Here is a 19,118-nt window from a genome sequence, read left to right as displayed (position 1 = left end):
ATTTGTTCATTTTAGCCACTCTGACTGGTGTGAGGTGGTATCTCAGTGTGGTTTTGATTTGTGTTTCCCTGATGATGAGTGATGTTGAGCATCGTTTCATGTGCCTGTAGACCATCTGGATGTCCTCTTTGGAGAAGTATCTGTTTATGTCTTCTGCCCATTTCTTCACTGGGTTTTTTGTTTTTCAGGTGTGAAGTTTGGTGAGTTCCTTGTAGATTTTGGATACTAGCCCTTTATCTGAGATGTCATTGAGCATCCAAATTTTGATCTCCAGGTCATGAATTCAAACCGCACAATAGGTGTAGAGATTACTAAAAGTTAGTTAATTAATTTTAAAAAATCACTAACTGAAAAATCCCCAAATACATGGAAATTAAATTACACACTTTTAACTAATGCATGAGACCAAAAAGAAATCTGAAGATTAATATTAATATAAACTATATGAAAATGCATATACAAGTCACCAAAATTTGTAGGATGTAGTAACAACAGTCCTTATGGGGAAGTGTAAGAGAAAGTTACACAATATATAGCATTAAATGTATTATTAGAAAATTTTTTTTGAAAATTTAAAAAAAATCTAAAAACCAATCATACAAGCTTCTACTTCAGGAAACTGGAAAAAGAAAAGCATAGTAAACCCAAAGTTATCAGAAGGAAAGAAATAATAAAAACTAGAAAAATTAATAAAACTGAAAATACAAAATAAAAAAAAAATGAAACCAAAAAATGGTTCTTCAAAAAGTTCAATAAACTCAGTAAGTCTCTAGCCAGACTAGGAAAAAAGAGAGATGACACAAATTACTAATATTAGAAATGAAAGAGGAGACATCACCACAGATCCTATGAACACTAAAAGGGTAATGAAAAGGAATGTACGAACAACTCTAAGTCCACAAATATGACAGGTGAAATGCGCCAATTCCTTGAAATGCACAACTTATATAAGAAGGTACACAAGAAGGTGGATGGGGGTGTAGGGGCAGATGGTTTAAACCAGTGATGGGAATTAAAAATTCTTTAAAAAATAAATAAATAAAAAATAAACCGGTGATGGGGATTAAGGAGTGTCCTTGTAATGAGCACTGATTACTGAATGGAAGTGCTGAATCACTACACTGTACACCTGAAACTGTATACTAATTAACTGGATAACCTTAAAAATATACTCCTGGGTTTGGTATAAATAAAATATGTAAACTGAAAAAAAAAAAAGAAAAAATAGACCATCTGAATAGGTCTGTATCTATTAACGTGAATCAATATTTAACAACCTTCCAAAAGAGAAAGTACCAGACCCAAATGGATTCACTGGTAAATTCTACCAATGGTAAATTTCTAAGGAAAAAATTTTACCAATCCTTTACCATCTCTTTCAAAAGACAGAAGCAGAAGGACCACTTCCTAACTCATTCTTTGGGGCCAGCATTACTCTAATACCAAAACCAAAGACATAAGAAAACTACAGATCATTTGTTTCATGGAAATAGGTAAAAATCTTCAACAAAATATTAGGAAATTAAATTTAACAATGTATAAAGAGACTTACATACAATGACAAAGCGGGATTTAAGGCAGGTATGCAAGACTAGCTCGACATTCAACAATCAATTAATGTAATTCATCATTATCAACAGTTACACAGAAAGCATTTCACAAAATTCAACACTAATTCAGGATAAAAACTTTTGTTATACTAAAAAACAAAAACAAACAGAAAGCTCTCAAGTTAACTAGGAAAAGAGAGAATTTCCTCAACCTGATAATAATCTACCAAAAATCTACAGCTACATTATACTTAATGGTGTGAAACCAGAGATTTTCCCACTAAGATTAATAACAAGGCAATATATGCCCTCACTTCTGATTTTCAATATCACCGAAATCCTAGCTAATGCAATAAGGAAATAGGACATGCAAAGGTTTGTAATAAAGAAATAAAACTTTTTGTTCATAGGTAAGATGATTATAGGAAAAATCTAAAAGAAATACCCACAAAAAACCCTGCAACTAATAATTACAGCAAGGTTGTAGAATACAAAGTAAATATACAGAAGTCAACTGCTTCCCTATATACCAGCAATGTACAAGTGAAATTTTATTTTAAAACATATTACCATTTACATTAGTATGCCCATAAATGAAATAGTCAGATATAACTCTTACAAAATATATGCAACGTCTATATGAGAAAAACTTCAAAACTCTGATGAAAGATATCAAAGAGCTAAATAAATAGATATTCCATGTCCAAAGACTCACTATTGGGGCACCTGGGTGGCTCAGTTGGTTAAGAGTCCAACTTTCGATATCAGTTCAAGTCGTGATCTCACTATCGTGAGATCGAGCCCCATTGTCAAGCTCTGTGCTGAATGTGAGACCTGCTTGGGATTCTCTCTTTCTCTCTCTGCCCCTTCCTGCTCATGCTTGCTCTTGCTTTCTCTCTCTCTCTCTCTCAAAACATAAAAAGACTCAATATTGTTAATATGTCAGCTTTTTCCAACTCAATCTACAGATTCAATAAATCAATTATTTTTAGATCTTATTTCTAAACAATAATAAAATGGGCAACCCAATTAAAAAATAGGCAAAGATCTGAACAGACACCTCACCTAAGAACATACAGATATGGCAAATAAGCATGTTAAAAAAAGTTCAACATCATGTCATTAGAAAATTGCAAATTAAAACAACAGTCAGATACCTTTACACACCTATTGAAATAACCAATATCCAAAACAATAACATCAAATGCTGACAAAGATGTGGAGCAGTACCAATCTCAGTCATTGATGGTTGGAATGAAAAATAGTATAGCCACTTTGGAAGAGAGTTTGGTAACTTCTTACAAAAGTAAACATACTCTTACCATATAATCCAGCAAATGCACTTCTTGGTATTTACCCAAATAAACTGGAAATTTATGTTCACATAAAAAAAATCTGCACATAAATGCTTAAAGAAGTTACACTCATAATTTCTAAAACCTAAAAGTAACCAAGACAACTTCAACAGGTGAAAATATAAGTAAATCATGGTACAACCGGAAAAGAGAATATTATTTAGCACTAGAAAGACATATGCTATTAAATCAGGAAAAGATTTGATAAGTTTTCTTTGAAAACTTAAATGCATATTTTTAAGTGAAGAAAGGCAATCTGAAAAGATTGTACACTGCATGATTCCAACTATAGGACTCTAGAAAAGGAAAAACTATGGAGACAGTAAAAAGATCAGTGGCTGTCAGGGGATGGGGGAGAGAAGGATAAACAGGCAGAACACAGAGGATACGTAGGGCAGTGAAACTATTCTGCATGATACTACAGTGGTGTATATATGTCATATACATTTGTCCAACCCACAGAATGTATAACACCAAGAGTGAACCCTACTAGTCAACTATGGGCTTTTGGTGATAATGATGTGCAGTACTACTGTGGTAGGGGAGGTCAGTAATGGGGCAGGTTACACAAGTGAGGTGCCAGGGGATATATGAGAACTCTCAATACTTTCTACTCAATTTTGCTCTTAATCTAAAACTTTTCTAAAATAAAATTAGTTTAAAAAAGAAATATATATATATATATATATATATATATATATAAAATAAGTTTTAACTGAAATACTGCTTTCCTCAGCAATGTCTATATGTCACAATATAAAGTATTTCTTTACCATTTTGTAGCTATTACTCCATTTTGTAATTATACTTGAATTTCTGCTCAAACTGTCACTCAAGTATTATAATTTCTCAGGGCACCTGAGTGGCTTAGTCGGTTAAGCGGCTGACTTCGGCCCAGGTCATGATCTCACAGGTCATGGGTTCAAGCCCCACATCGGGCTCTGTGCTGACAGCTAGCTCCAAGTCAAATTCTGCATTTCCCTCTCTCTCTGACCTTCCCCTGCTCACGCCATCTCTCTTTTCTCAAAAATAAATAAAACATTAAAAAAAAGTATTACAATTTCTCTAGGATTGTTTTTCATTCAACTTTTTCTGTTTCCTCTTCAAATAAAATAAAACAAAACCAGACTTATCTATTTCTGAAGTGTAGAGAATTTAAAAAGGTAATATGCAAAACTAACTTGCCAACTTCACATTACACAAATATAAAGCTACTCTTATTTGCAATTTATTAATGAAATGCTGTTAGTCTCTTTACTCTCTGAATGTCAGACTAAGTTCATATTCCTATTTGTCCAATTTCTCAATGGGAAACTCATCACCTGATTTAACTTCTTATTTTCCTTTCTACTGGTAAAATAGAAAGCACAAACTATATGAATATTCACTTCTGGAGCTCTGTAAGAAATTGAACTTTCAATCTGAAAAGATTGACCTGACAGCTTCTAAACTAAATAGCAACAGTTCTCCCCTTTCCTGGTAAATGTCTAATTTTGCTTAAAACAATTTCCTTATCAAGACTGCCAATTATCAAAGAAATCTGAATATATAGGGACTAATTTGGGGAAAGATTTTTCTCTTAACACCCATCTGCATGATTCAGTAGATACTGATCAGGTCATATTTCCTCAAAAAAGACTTAATCGTGTTTCTTCCTTTTTTACAACCTTGGAGGATCAGAATATGTCTGTGTCAAAATCTGTGCCTTTTCCCATTATGCATCCTGGATAAAAGTAACTGATCATCATTTCCCAGAAGCAAATGCCAGCACTCTAAACTCTTACCACTGGAGGAGAAAGAACACAATTGTGGCAGAGTCTGTCAGTGACCGACTCACTCATATCTCCTAACACTTACTAGTAAAGAACTCAAAGGCCTGACTTCCAAATGTCAGCACCTGCATTTCTTTGACCCAGGCCTTTTCTGTTGTTGCATGAGCCCGCTTTGTCACCAAAGTGGCAGAACAATAGGGCAAGGGAATTAACACAATCTCAAACAGCCTTCACCTAGTAACTGATGGGACTTGATGTACAAATACTCCAGCTTCCTTACCTCTCAAATGGATGAACTCAGGCATGTATTTTACCATGGCTCCCCAAGTTTCTCAGGGAATAATTAAGCTCCAATCTCTTAGAATCGTAAACTACTTGATAAGACATTCTTTATTAACTTTCAAATCCATGCCTTATAATGTATAGGTACTTTATATTTAATATTTTATATAATTATCTCTAGAGCTCTTTAAGGTAGCAGTCTGATTCAAAGGGTTAAAAATAACACTAACCTTTTTGCTCACGGTCACAGAGCAAGCCATGACTGTAACACAAGGAGGTGCAAAACCTACGCTCCTTCACCAAAGAAACAGAACACAGGGGATGGTTCTATTCATATTATAAGGATTATATCTCAAACCTACGAAAACCATAAAATCCTATTTTCCTTTCCAAAGAAAAACAGCTTTTAAAAAAATTTTCTATAACACACTGGTCAACCAAAAGTTATTTTTAAACAATTAGTAATGTTATTATGAATTAATCTATTGCCCACATTTGGGGGGGAGAGAAAAGGGTCAAGTCAAATATATAATGGAAATGGTAAAGGCTAAGGTGTTTTCAAATTTCCTAAAAATTGTATTCCTTCACAGCTAAATTTCCTAATCAGAATGAAGAAATTTGTTTTTCTTATCAGGACTTAAAAAAAAAGGAATAGAAGACATTTATAATAATATAATCTAAGATTTTTAAAATAAACATAACTCATTTTACTTATCAATTTTCAAGTTATAAATGTTAAAGAGTATAACAAAATACTTTTAAATGTACATATTTCATCATGCTGCATTTCATTTATTCATTCGTTGCATATACACTCATGCTGGTTGTAAGATGTATGAGCTACATCTTGTGGCCGGTTTCATACTAGAGATAAAGGAAGAGGGTGGGAGGTAAAAATAAACTAGAGAATGGACAGAGAAAAGAAAAACACATGGAGAAAAATTTCATAGACTGCAAAACCCAATTTTTGTATCTTCAAAACTATATTTTCAAATATAGAATTCATTTAATTAACAAATACAAAAATAAAAAACACTAAAAAGCAGACAATGCTAAGCAGTGAATATACAATGACAGCAAAAGTAGTATTTAAGTATTTAAGTTACTTAAAATTAAGTTGAAGTAAACTTTAGTATTTGCCACTGTAGGCCTTACGATTAAGTTGATAAGTCTATTCATAGTCTGTAAAGATAATGAAAATGTAATTGTGTTAATACTACTTAAAATTTGGTCCACAAAATGCATTTTTAAATATATTTTATGTTTAAAGATTAACATGAACTTCATTCATTAAAAAATATTTATCTACATTTGAAAAGTGAATTTCCAGAAATATGCAGGAAATACCAAAAATAAACTTAAAAAAATAAAAATAGATACAAAAAACTTATCAGGACAAATGTGTTACATTACTAAATGAATTTAACTTGTAAAAGAACTCCAATTAAAAAAAACAAATCAGTTTTAGAATCACATCAAAAGATACAAATAATTAAGGTGTTATTCTCAAAATTCAGTCACCATCAAATTAATAAAATGCTAAAAAGCAATATTTCCCACATTATTAGTATTAGTAAAAATATTCAAAGAAAAGTTAATGTCCAATTTGGGGAGAGATACATAACATCAAGAAATACAAAAAGAGTTCAAATATCAAAAAGAACAAAAAAGCCTAAACAATTATCAAATAATTCAGTGACTTAAAGAGTTCAAAGTTATTATATGAATTTAGTAGTAATAATCTGAATCGATCAGATGAATGTAACCTGTGAACAAAGTAGATTTGAAATCTTGAAATATAGATATGAGCTTTAATAACCAAGGCATCTTAATATTAAATGGCCAGTTATCCAAGAGGCTAGAAGAACATCTTAAAGAATATTAAACTTCTTAAATTCATTATTTTCCTAAAATATATGTCTAGAATCCTTGAGCCTATCCAAGCTGATTATAGGAAAAAGAAAGAATGAGAAATAAACTTTCCAAGCCCGAACCCAATTTTTCCCAGGCTACTTTACTTCAATTTTCCTTAATAAACTGCCAAAGTTGACAAGAAAAGAAACAAGATGTGTATAAAAAATCTTCTAATAGTTTTCAATCTCTCTATTCCTGAATGTTTTATACAAATGTCTACACTTAGTGTTCTCTGACTAAACTTAAGGAATAAAGGCAAATCTTAAAATGTCTTGACCAATCAGTAATTATATGCTTATTACATATGAGATTTTTTTTTAAATCTAAAATGTGGTTTTCAAGAGTGATGGCTGGTTCAGTCATTAGAGCATGCGACTCTTGATCTCAGGTTTGTGAGTCTGAGCCCCATAATGGGGGTAGAGATTACGTGAAAATAGGTAAGTAAAAATACAATGAAATGTGGTTTCCATTCTTACTATGTGTTGGGTTATTAAGACTAAAAGATAAATTAGCAAATAATATAGAACAAAATATGATTTAATGATAAACTATAGGGCAGATTAAGTACTATAAGAGAGCAATGAAAGAAAATCCTAATCAAAGTGAAAACAGTCTAGGAAGACAGGATTTTCTGATTTTTGTTTCTAGCTTAAAAGAGACAAATTTGCCCATTAGCTGTCTACAACAACAGGAAAGTTGATAATTTGCTAAATTTACCTACTAAATTTAATTACTTTAAAAGCATTATATATAAAAAGTGGTATATATCTGGACGTCTTTCAGAACACATGTACTTAATAATTTCTGCGGCTCTAAGCATCAATGAATGATACGCTGACACAGTTGCACAGTCCAATAGCAAGAACACTGGTTTTAAGTCTCACATACATGGCCAAGAATCCTAGTTCCATCAATTATTTGGCTTTTTGACCATGGGCAAGTTACTTAACGATGCTGAGACTGTTTCTTCTTAAGTGAAATGAAGATAACAACAATCACTTCCAACGGTTGTTGAAAAGATTAAATAACACAACATATGTTAGTAGCACAATGCCAGTCAGAAAAAATATGTGCTTAATATTAACTTCCACATTCAAACACATTTCAAATATAGTGATAACAGAACACCAAAAGACTGAAATGCTCTGTTTTACATTTATTCTTCATCATACAAACTGATATACTGACCTTCTATTTATTAGTAAAAATTAATGTGTTCAGCTTCTAATTCTGTAATGATTCTCATTCATCTCTGAGAATTTGATAAAAATGATGGACTTCTTCCTCCCAAAATACCACATATGCACAGCATTTCACATCAATTTAGGGACATTAACAGATTCTGTGAAAGCTAGATTGAAAACCATGTTCTATGTAGTTACTTAAAAAAAAATTCAAATTAAATAAAATTTAAAAATTCAGTTCCTCGGTTGCACGGGCTACATTTAAGTGCCCAAAAGCCATATAAGGCTATTTGATAACACAGATATAGAAAATTTATATCATCTTAGAAAGTTCTATCAAATAGGGCTGTTATGGAATATTAACATAGTGTGATATTAAAACTATTTTACCTCTGTATTTGTTTGGTTTTAAATATCTAGATACCTCTCTTTAAAGCAGACTCTCAAGAGTATAGAGACTATAAATATTTTCCATGCAAATGAATCTTCCAGGTCCAGAACATAATAAGTATTTAATAGGTATCTAATAGCTGACACTATAATTGACTAAACTGGTAAAGACCAGAGCTGAAAGGTGTAAACTCAAGGAGTATATAAATATTGTAATTTTTTAAAAATGGGGAGCCACCTGGGTGACTCAGTCAGTTAAGCATCCAACTCTTGATTTTGGCTCAAGTCATGATCTCAGGGTCATGAGTTCAAACCCCATGTGGAGCTCCACACTCAGTGTGGAACCAGCTTAAGACTCTGTCCCTCTCCCTCTGCTCCTCCCCTACTCGTGTTCCCTCCCTCGATCCCCCCTCTAAATTAGGTAAATAGTTCCCAACTTAAAAAAAAAAAAGAGGTCAACTTATATATATTCTCAACTAATAAACTCCTAAAGCCAATAAGGGCTCTCTGCATGCAGACTAAATTTTTTAATTTTGACTATATGTATTGGCTAAAATATGCAAAAATTTCAGCCTTGTCTACAGCCTATTCTATTCAAGAATAGGAAAGATACTTACTTTTAGTTAAAGATTGTACATTACTCCTATATGGATTTTTTCCTAGATAGAACAGTTAACTTATTTTTAAACAGTATGTATATATTCACACATAAACAAACATTTTAAAAATTGACCAAATTTTTATAACTTAAAGATTATGACACTAAAGTTTTAGACAACCTAACATATCTTGAAGACAAAATTGCTGCTATACACAGAATGGTAAAAGGTCTAATAATAATTTTACACTTACACTGCCACATTTTTTCTAACGGTATATTCATCCAAATCATCATCAGAGCTGCTATCAGTTGCATCAGAATCCAGACCTTCTTCAACATGAGACAACAGCCCTGTAGCAGACAGTGCAAATCTTTGGATTTCTGCAGCTGTATACCGTGCAAAGCCATTTTTTGTATCACTCCACAACTTATTCTCTGCAGTCAACATGTTGACTTCTGGCTTAATTTCAGTGCATTTAAGTAAACTGCTATCCAAAACTGTGGTAGGTTCATGAAAGATCTTCATTTCGGGGAGTTGATGTTTCATGGAAAATTTCATTTGTTGACCATAGTGCTTAACAACATGCTTTGCCAGAAGCATCTGCAAATGTTTCTGAGTTCTTCTAGCCTGGCTTAGTAAAATTTTCTGTTTACTTACACAATGAAGCAAACGAGCATTCACTTCTTCCTCTTTTTCAGCAGCTGAGAAACTAACAGGCACATTTGAGTGGCCAGGCCCAATCTTCTTTTGAGCACAGTGCAATAAACCCTTTTTAATTTCAGCATCAGTAACTTTATCCAAAAGTGCATTCTTTTGGTACCATTTACAGTTTTGCAGTTGTTCTTTATCTACATTAGTGTCTTTGGTTGTATTTGAATCCAAAATAATTTGTACATCTGTCATGCCCTGGCTTGTGGTATCTGACAGAGGTTCCTTTTTGATGAACTCTTCAGAATGAGAATGACAGATTTTATTAAGCTGAATGTTGCTGCCATTACACAGTATGTTTTTCAGCTTACTGCAGTTGGGTTCCCCTAATTTCCTTTGTTTGTAATTTTCATTGTATTTATTTAATGTAGAATTAGAACTCATTAAAAGAACCCTCTGATAATGTTTTGAAGACTGAGAGGAGCCAAAATGTTTTAAATTCACAAAGTTAGTGTTAAGGGTAGGTTCAGGAGTTGGAAATCCCAGCATCTGAGACAAAGTATCTCCCTTTAGCTTTTCATCTACAGTTCTTGGACTTTCCATGCATAGCATCTTGTCAGACTCCATGGTACTTGGTAAAGATGAAAAGCAGATACCCTTTGTTGCTGCCTCCCTCAGAGCTGGGGTCATGGCGAATCCTGCAGATAATTAGTGGAACCTAAAATAACGTAAAAATAAATGATCAAATATCTAGAAAAAAAGGTTTATGCTTACACTTTCTCCAAGGGCAACATTTTCAATGTTTCTGATTAAAATGTAAATTAAACCAAATCCCTCATTAATTTCCCAGCTCCTAATAATATCTCTGTTCTTTCCTAATTCATAAGGAATTCAACAAAGACTAAACTATGGGGCCCAGTTCCAAAAACTCCAATTAAGGTTGCACATTACCTAGCACGTGTTAGACAAATGCTTGTGGACATGCCTCAGGACTCCTTTTTTCTCTTTTCTTTTTGTTTTTTGGACAATGTTTAGCAAAAGGCAAAAAAAAATTCCAACCTGGAATTGGGGACTTATATTCGAAAATGTGACTTAATCTCATACTTTCTGCCAAAGTAAAAATTACTTATCTTTATAAAATAAAGTGCTCAAAACCTCCATTTCTCAACTTAAATTTCATAATCTGAACAGTATAAAGATTAACTAAAATAAGCTAAATAATGTTGAAAGATGTAAGTAACTGAACTACAAATAAATACTTATATAATTTCACAACTGTTAAAAATAGTTTGATAGCAAAAACTTGCATGATCAGCAATATGCAAATATTTTTCATGAAAAGCATCTGTAATAATTTTTTTTCCCTTTTCACAATGTAGAGTCATCAGTTATAATTATAAAAGCTGTTACTCCTTCCTGGAACATAGTGGGGACTCTAGATGACTAGTAAAGATTAATCCTATAATTAAACAAATTTCATTGTATCTTGTCAAAAGAAAAAGCGTAACCCATACAATCTGATTCATTAAAAAAGTTAATCCTATACCAATGAAAATTATGAAGACTGAATAATGAAAAAATCTGTATATCACTAAAAATTATGAGTTTTATAAGATACTCTGCAATGATACTCCATAATTTTTGTTTCAATGCAAGACAGTTAACAGTCATTTAAACGGCCACACTCCCATAGTGCATGTCCCCAGGTGCTAGCTGTTAACTCTATACCCTTCACTCCTATATAAGAACGCAAAACCAATAGGGAATCCTTTACAAAGACTAGCAAAAGTGATGAAAGGTAAAAAGGCATGAAAGTTTTAATGCAGTTAAACAAAAAAAGAAACACAGGCTTAAAAGCAAGTTATAGTCTAGGAAAATATATTGGCAACATATATTATAGAAAAGGATTCATATCCAGAATACATATAGAACTTCTACAAATGAGGAAACTAGACACTTCACAGATGACATCCAAATGGTCATTAAACACATTTTCAATCTCACTAGTAATGAAGGAATTATAGATTAATAAAGCAAAAGACCAAAAGTTTTCCAATCACTAAATTGAAAATAATGTCTTAAATCTGACATATCAGTTATTATGACAACATGGATAAGTAAGATTTCTCACATCTATCTGGACTATAAATTGAGTCAAAATTTGACAATTTAGAAAATGTATTTGTCACAAGGGCAGAAAACAGCAGTGTTTCTAACAGCAAAATATTCTTTCAAAGCAACCTGGATATCTAACAATAAGAGGATGCATAATAAAGCACAATGAAATGCAATTAAAATGATCTAAATCTATATATATCAATACACACAAATCTTAAAGAGTATAAAATTAAAAACAAAAGAATGCTACAGTATATAATATGCTACCAAATAAATATAATACAAACCCAAGCTCTCTCTGCTATATCTATTGTGAGAATTAAAATCATTCTCAGGGGCGCCTGGGTGGCTCAGTCGGTTGAGCCTCCGACTTCGGCTCAGGTCATGATCTCACCATGGGTTCAAGCCCCACATCGGGCTCTGTGCTGACAGCTCAGAGCCTGGAGCCTGCTTCTGATTCTGTGTCTTTCTCACTGCCACTTCCCCTCTCATGCTCTGTCTCTCTCTCTGTATCAAAAATAAATAAAACATTTAAAAAAATTAAAAAAAAAAGAAAATCATTCTCTGTAATCAAACTGTCGACATTCAAGAAAATATTGATGTCACTCTGAAGAGACACACTGTTATTGTGAAGGGTTCCAGAGGAACCCTGCAAAGGAACTTCAATTACATCAATGTAGAACTCAGTCTCCTTGGAAAGAAAAAGAAGAGGCTCTGAGCTGACAAATGGTGGAGAAATAGAAAAGAACTGGCTACTGTTCCCACTATCTCTAGCCATGATCAAGGGTATTACCCTGGGCTTCCAAGATGAGGTCTGTGTATTCTCACTTCCCCATCAACACTGTTATTCAGAAAAATGGGTCTCCTGTTGAAATCCAAAATTTCTTGGGTGAAAATACATTCACAGGGTCTGGATGAGACCAGGAGCTACTTGTTCAGAATAGAGGAGTTAATTCTTGAAAAAAATGACATTGAACTTGTATCAAACTCAGCTGCTTTGATTCAACAAGCCACAACAATGAAAAACAAAGATATCAAAAAAAAAAAATTCTTGGATGGTATCTATTGTTTCTGAAAAAGGAAATTTTACCAGGCTGATAAATAAGATCTAAGTTGTGCCACTATAGAAACAGTAAGATGCCAGATGTATTTTAGACTTGAGATATTTTAAAAATGCAAATACAAAAAACTTGTATTGATTCGGGAAAAAAATACAAACACAAGACCACACCATATATATGTTAAGTGTGTGTGCATTTATGTGTTTACAAAATAAAAAATGAACCATAAAAATACCCACCAAATCTGTAATAGTGTTGCACATCAGATAACTTCCATGAAACAGAACTAAAAGTGATGGTTTAAGAGAAGTTGAGTTTCAACTACAAACTACAGCACTTGGAGGAAAAAGACTTAAATGCAAAATGAACAAATGTTAATGGTTGTTAATTCTATGGAATAAAAATATAGAGGTTTGGGGGCACCTGGTGGCTCAGTGAGTAGAGCATGCAACTCTTGAGGTTGTGAGTTCAAGTGTGTTTGCTCTTTTTACTCTTTCCTGTGTAATGTCTCAAAACACGTAGACCCCAAAGTCTATATACCTCTAAGTTACTAATTTTATGAGAAATGTCCTATTATCTTCTAATCTATAAACAGTAACAACAGTATTTAGATAACTACACTGCTCTCTAAGGAAAACTGTGTTAATCACAGATGAGGTAGTCATATTCAAAAGATACTATACTCCATCTCCTCACTCCCCACCTTTTCTCTCTTACTTTGAACAGGTGCTAGAAATATAACCAAAGTGACTAGCAGCAGGGGCAGAAATGTCACGAGGCAGCAGAGTTCATCTTAGGCCCTCAATAAACTAAATATAAGGGGAAAACTAAAAAGAAGAGGTAAAAAGTAAAGAGATTAATAGTTAAGAACTAGGGTTGGTAGCAAAAAAGAAATAAGATTTTGACTGGCTAAGACACATTTATGGTAAAGAACTAGAATAAAACACACACAAAAAAACCCTCGTGAAATCTCTAGGGTTTACTTGGTAGTATCTACCAGTTTCTAAAATGATCTTAATAATCCCCACTTCCCGGTATTCATGCCCTTTCTGCTGGAGTATGGACTAGATTTAGTGACTTGCTTTTAGCAAACAATGCAGGAGAGGTGATGGGATAGTGCTTCTGAGATTAGGTTACAAAGAGACCGTAACTTTCACCTTGTCACCCTCATTCTGGAATGCCAGCTGCCATGTTCTGAGCTGGGAAGACCCACATGGCAAAGGACTAATGTCTCCAACCAAAAGTAATGACTACCCAAAGCCTGCCAACAGTTGTGAGTGATCTGAGAGATAGATCCTTCCCCAGTCAAGCCTTCAGATGATGGAAAAACCAGCCAACACACCAGCCAACACACAGACTTGTGCAAAATCTTAAGCCAGAAGCACCCAGCTAAGCCATACATAGATTCCTGATCCACAGAAGCTGTGAAAAAGATACTAAACTGTTACAAAGCAATAGGTAACTAATACACTTGGATATGAAGACTTTGGGTTCTAGTCTCTGGAAGCCCCACCCATATCACACTTCCAATTCTAGGATTTCCAGAAAGTGCTTCTATATTCTATTCCCAAGTGTATCCTTATAAAATTCTCAGCCTAAAGTCTTTCTACTTGGCATCCAAATAGACATCTCCTGTAAATAAGAGATTAAATTATGTTTGTGTATTTTTTTTAATGTGATGTGTCATAAGGATTGATTTGCAAATATTGAACCACTCTTCTATCCCTGGAATAAATCTCACTTAATGTTTAGTTTTATCATAACACAGAAGTGCATTTAATCTAATTTTTTAAATTATTTAAATATGCAATCATTACACACTAACAATACATCTTGATTATTTTAATTTTACCACTTCTGACTTCCTCCATATTACATAAACTACATTTACCACTAATATTTCTAAGGATCTATCAAGGCTTGGATTTATGACTATTTTGTTAACTACCACAGACATCCCTCATTTCATCATACGTCACTTTATTGCACTTCACAGGTTGTGCCTTTTGTACATAGTGAATGTTTTGGTAACCCCACATCAAAAAAGTCTACCAATGCCATTTTTTCCAAAAGCATATGCTCACTTCATGTCTGTGTCACATTTTCATAATTCTCACAATATTTCAAAGTTTTTCATTATTATTATATTTGTAATGTTGATCTTGATTGGTGATTATGGCTCACTGAAAGTTCAGATGACAGTTTTTAGCAACAAACTATTTTTTTAATTCAGGTATGTACAGTTGACCCTTCAACAAGGCAGGAAGGGGTGCCAACCACCAACACTGCTGAAAATCCATATTTAACTTAGACTCTTCCAAAACTTTACTAGAAACTTTACCAATAATATAGTCAATTAACACATTTTACATGTTATATGTGTTATATAGTGTATTCTTACACTAAAGCTAGAGAAAAGGACGTGCTAAAAAATCATAAAAGAAAACACATTTACAATACTATATTTCGTGAAAAATACTGCCTTTAAGTGGACACAGTTCAAACCTATGTTGTTCAAGGGCCAACTGTATATTGTTTTTTTTTCCAGACATAATGCTATTGCATACTTAATAGACAACAGTATAGTAAAAACATAACTTCTGTATGCACTGAAAAGCAAAAAATTCATTTGACTTGCTTTATTGCAGTATTTGCTCTATTTTGGGGTCTAGAACTGAACCCACAATATCTCTAAGGTAGGTTTGTTTATCATCATGAAAAATTATCTGACATACAGCAGGTGCTCAATAAATATCTGGTGGATAAATAAGTGGTTACCATTACACTTAGAATAAAATCCAAAATCACCCTTTCTCTGATCTACAAAGTTCTACATTATCAGATCCCTGAACACTTCATATTCTACAGCTCTCTTCCTGGACTACTACAATCCAATAACATTGGTCTCTGCTATTCTTGAAACACACCAGAAAGTCCCTGATTCAGGCACTTTGTACTTATACTTTTCTTAGCCTGGAACAATTTTCCACAGATAAAATGGCTGGCTCCCTCCATTCATATTTGTCCTCAACAATCACCTTATCAGAGTCTTGACTGGACTAATATATGTTAAGTAATTTTAGCCCCTCAATTCATGCCACTCCCTTTCCTCATACTGTTTATTATTCCTGATAACACTAATTACTACCTACTATTTTATTACATTCTAGTGAGGACTTTAAGAGAACTATATTTTTGTCAATGTTCTATTCACTAGCACTTAAAACAATGCCTTGTACACAAAAATTGTCAGACATTTTGACTGCTTTAATAAACAAGTGAGACATGATTTTGAACTATGTTCCAAGATTTAGGTAGTAATAAATAGTAACAACACCTATTTTAATTATTATTTTCAAAATAATAGATTAAGAAAAGGAGAATTGCGTAAAGAACATCTACACAAAAGCCTAAGCATTACTTTACTATCAATGATGAAAGACTGAAAGCCTTTGCCCTATGACTGGGATTGAATCAAGGTGTTTGTTATCACCACTCTTATTCATCACCATATTATTGGTCCTAGCTGGTGGAATAGATGAAGAAAAAAGAAATAAAAGGTACACGTATTAGAAAAAAAAAAAGTAAAACTGTTTCTATTCACAGATGAAATGACTTTCTACATAGAAAATCCCAAGTGATCTATACAAAGAGCTTCCAGGTCTAATGAGTTTACTAAGGTAGCAGAAATAAGGTCAAGATATGAACATCATTTATATTTCTAAAATGAAAAATTAGAAATAAAAAAACATCAATAAAAAATCAAGGAAGACCTAAATAAAGGGGAGTGATACACTGTGTTTATGTGTTAGTTAATTCACTATTGTGTGAATTCTTCTTAAATTTATCTCTACAATTTCAATCAAAATTTTGGCAGAATTTGTTGATGATATTAACAAGCTGATTCAAAAATATACTGGAAAAGGCATGGAACTAGAAACTAAAACAAGAAAAAGAATAAAGCTAAAGGATCCAAACTACCAATTCAACGACAGTAGTCAAAATAAGTATGACACTGGCAAAAGAATGAACATTTAATAGAAAGAATAGCTCCAAAAAAAGACCCACACACATCTTTTAACAAAGATGCAATGGCAATTCAATGTAAGAAGACTAGTTTTTTTAAACAAATAGTTCTGGAGCAATAAGACAACCATATGCAAAAAACTGAAATTTAACCTGTACCTCATATATGTTAGATAAAAATGGTCACTTCCAATAGAATGGATCACAGACATAAAAGTTAACTTAAAACCACAAGACTTGTAGAAAAATACACAGAGGAAAATCTTTGATATTGGGTTAGACAAAGGCTTTTTAGATAGAAGACCAAAAACATTATTCATAAAGAAAAAAATCATAAACTAGACTTCCTCAAAATTAAAATACTAAAAAAATAAACAGGAAATTATTTAAAACATAACTTATGAGTCTCTGATATATATATGCAGAAGACAAATGTTCAAGTTAGTAGAAATCATATGTGCATACTCCTGAAAGATAAGGAGTCACCATTGACGTGAACTCTAAGTAATGGTTTCAACCATTACTATTCAACCAATAGTATGGTGATGGTGACTATGCTGATTTGTCCCAAAAGTCCAAGTTCTTGAGTTTTCACACTATGGGTGGCAGTCAAATGTTCAACATACTGTAGCTTTTTTTCCCTCTGGGAATGCATACACTACAATGTGTTGGTGTAAACTCTATAGGCATAATTTTCCTGCAACTATTTTGGAATGATATGTATTTCTAATGTTTTTGTGCTTGCACAGAGTTTTGATGATGGTTGCTTTTTCTCTTAAGGGAAAAAAATTTTAAAACTTAAAAATATCAAGTATAAATAATGTTGAACACATTAAAAAAAATTAGTTCCACAAGCTGTATTCCACATGACCACAATTATTTTATAGCACTTAAAGGTATATCCAGTATTCAGAAGTCTATAAGTCTAGCTACAAGTTATCTGCTTTTCATCTGAATATAAAATCTGTCCATACCACATGTTGTTTATAGAGAAGTGCTTGTGAATGGCAGCTGAAAACCAATTTCATCTTTTAAAAACAAAACAAAATAAAAACTTTCAAAAGGTTACAGAAATAAACAAGTTAAAAAAAAGAAATAAGTTGACTTTTTAAAAGCAGAAAATGATGAAATGGCCAACTTTGAGTCATAAATAGAATTTTGTCTATTTTTGGTAGAAGCAAGATTTTTAACCTCCACTTAATATATATTCAACCTAAAAACAAACATTCAACAATTCAATCAATACACATTTATGAGCAATATGTAACAGATACCATCCCAGTTACTAGAAAGATAACAGTGAACATGAAAAATAAGTTTTCTATTCTCACAGAGCTTACATTCTAGCAAATGGTAGATAAAGAATAAATATACAAATAAGAAAATAACAAGCAAATAAGTATTCCATAGTACTTTTATAAAAAATTAAACAGTGATACAGATTGCTGACATTAGGACACGAGTTAATTCAGATCTGTAGATGAACAGAGGCCTCTGAGTTGGTGACATCTGCTCTGAGACCTGAAATGACAATAACAAGCCAACCAAGATTCAGGGGTAAGAGCCTTCCTAGGAAAAAAGACAATAAAGAGCTCTAGAGCAGGAATAAACCTGCTTATAAACCTGGGAATAAACCCCAGAGCCTTCGAGCCATCCGTCCTACCTAAGAGGAAAAAAAAAACTAAGAAGCATTTTTACAGTTCACAGCCCAGGGGCACAGGCATCCAAAAAGACAGACCTAATCATCAGACTACAGAATGCTTCCCCAACATCTTACTAAAGGCCTATTTATTGGCGTTCCTTTTACCCAATACACTATGTCCCCTTTTTGACAAGAAATTATAAGGTATACTGAAGGATAAAAAACAATTTGCAGAGACAGAGCAGGCATCAGAACCAGTCTCAGATATGGTAGGAATGTTGGAATCATGAAACTGTAAATTTAAAAGAACTTAAACAAGCTATAATTAATCTGCTAAGAGCAAAAAGGAAAAAAGTAGATGGCATGCAAGAACAGATGCATCATATACGCAAAGAGATGGAAATTCTAAGAAAGAATAAAAAAGGAATTAGCTAGAAATCAGTAACAGTGTAACATAACTGAGAATGCCTTTGAGGGCTCAATAGTAGACTGGACATGGCTGAGAAGAGAATCTCTGAGCTTGAGGATACGTCAACAGAAACTTCCAGAAGTGAAAAGCAAAGAGAAAAAAGAC

The 19,118-nt window shown here is 33.0% G+C and overlaps 1 protein-coding gene across 2 annotated transcripts in view; it reads right to left on the bottom strand.

The window, feature by feature from the left end:
* KANSL1L (KAT8 regulatory NSL complex subunit 1 like) overlaps positions 1 to 19,118 on the bottom strand; it is a 129,938-nt gene that overhangs the window by 102,293 nt on the left and 8,527 nt on the right. For both annotated transcript variants that reach the window (XM_029933929.1, XM_029933930.1), the window contains exon 2: positions 9,300 to 10,415. In XM_029933929.1, coding sequence (XP_029789789.1) covers positions 9,300 to 10,387 — 1,088 coding nt within the window. In that variant the 5' untranslated portion in view covers positions 10,388 to 10,415. The remainder of the gene's footprint in view (positions 1 to 9,299; positions 10,416 to 19,118) is intronic.

Source organism: Suricata suricatta, chromosome 3 (genome assembly GCF_006229205.1).
Source record: "Suricata suricatta isolate VVHF042 chromosome 3, meerkat_22Aug2017_6uvM2_HiC, whole genome shotgun sequence".
In the NCBI taxonomy this organism is placed as follows: domain Eukaryota; kingdom Metazoa; phylum Chordata; class Mammalia; order Carnivora; family Herpestidae; genus Suricata; species Suricata suricatta.
This window is presented reverse-complemented; position numbering and strand designations above follow the sequence as displayed.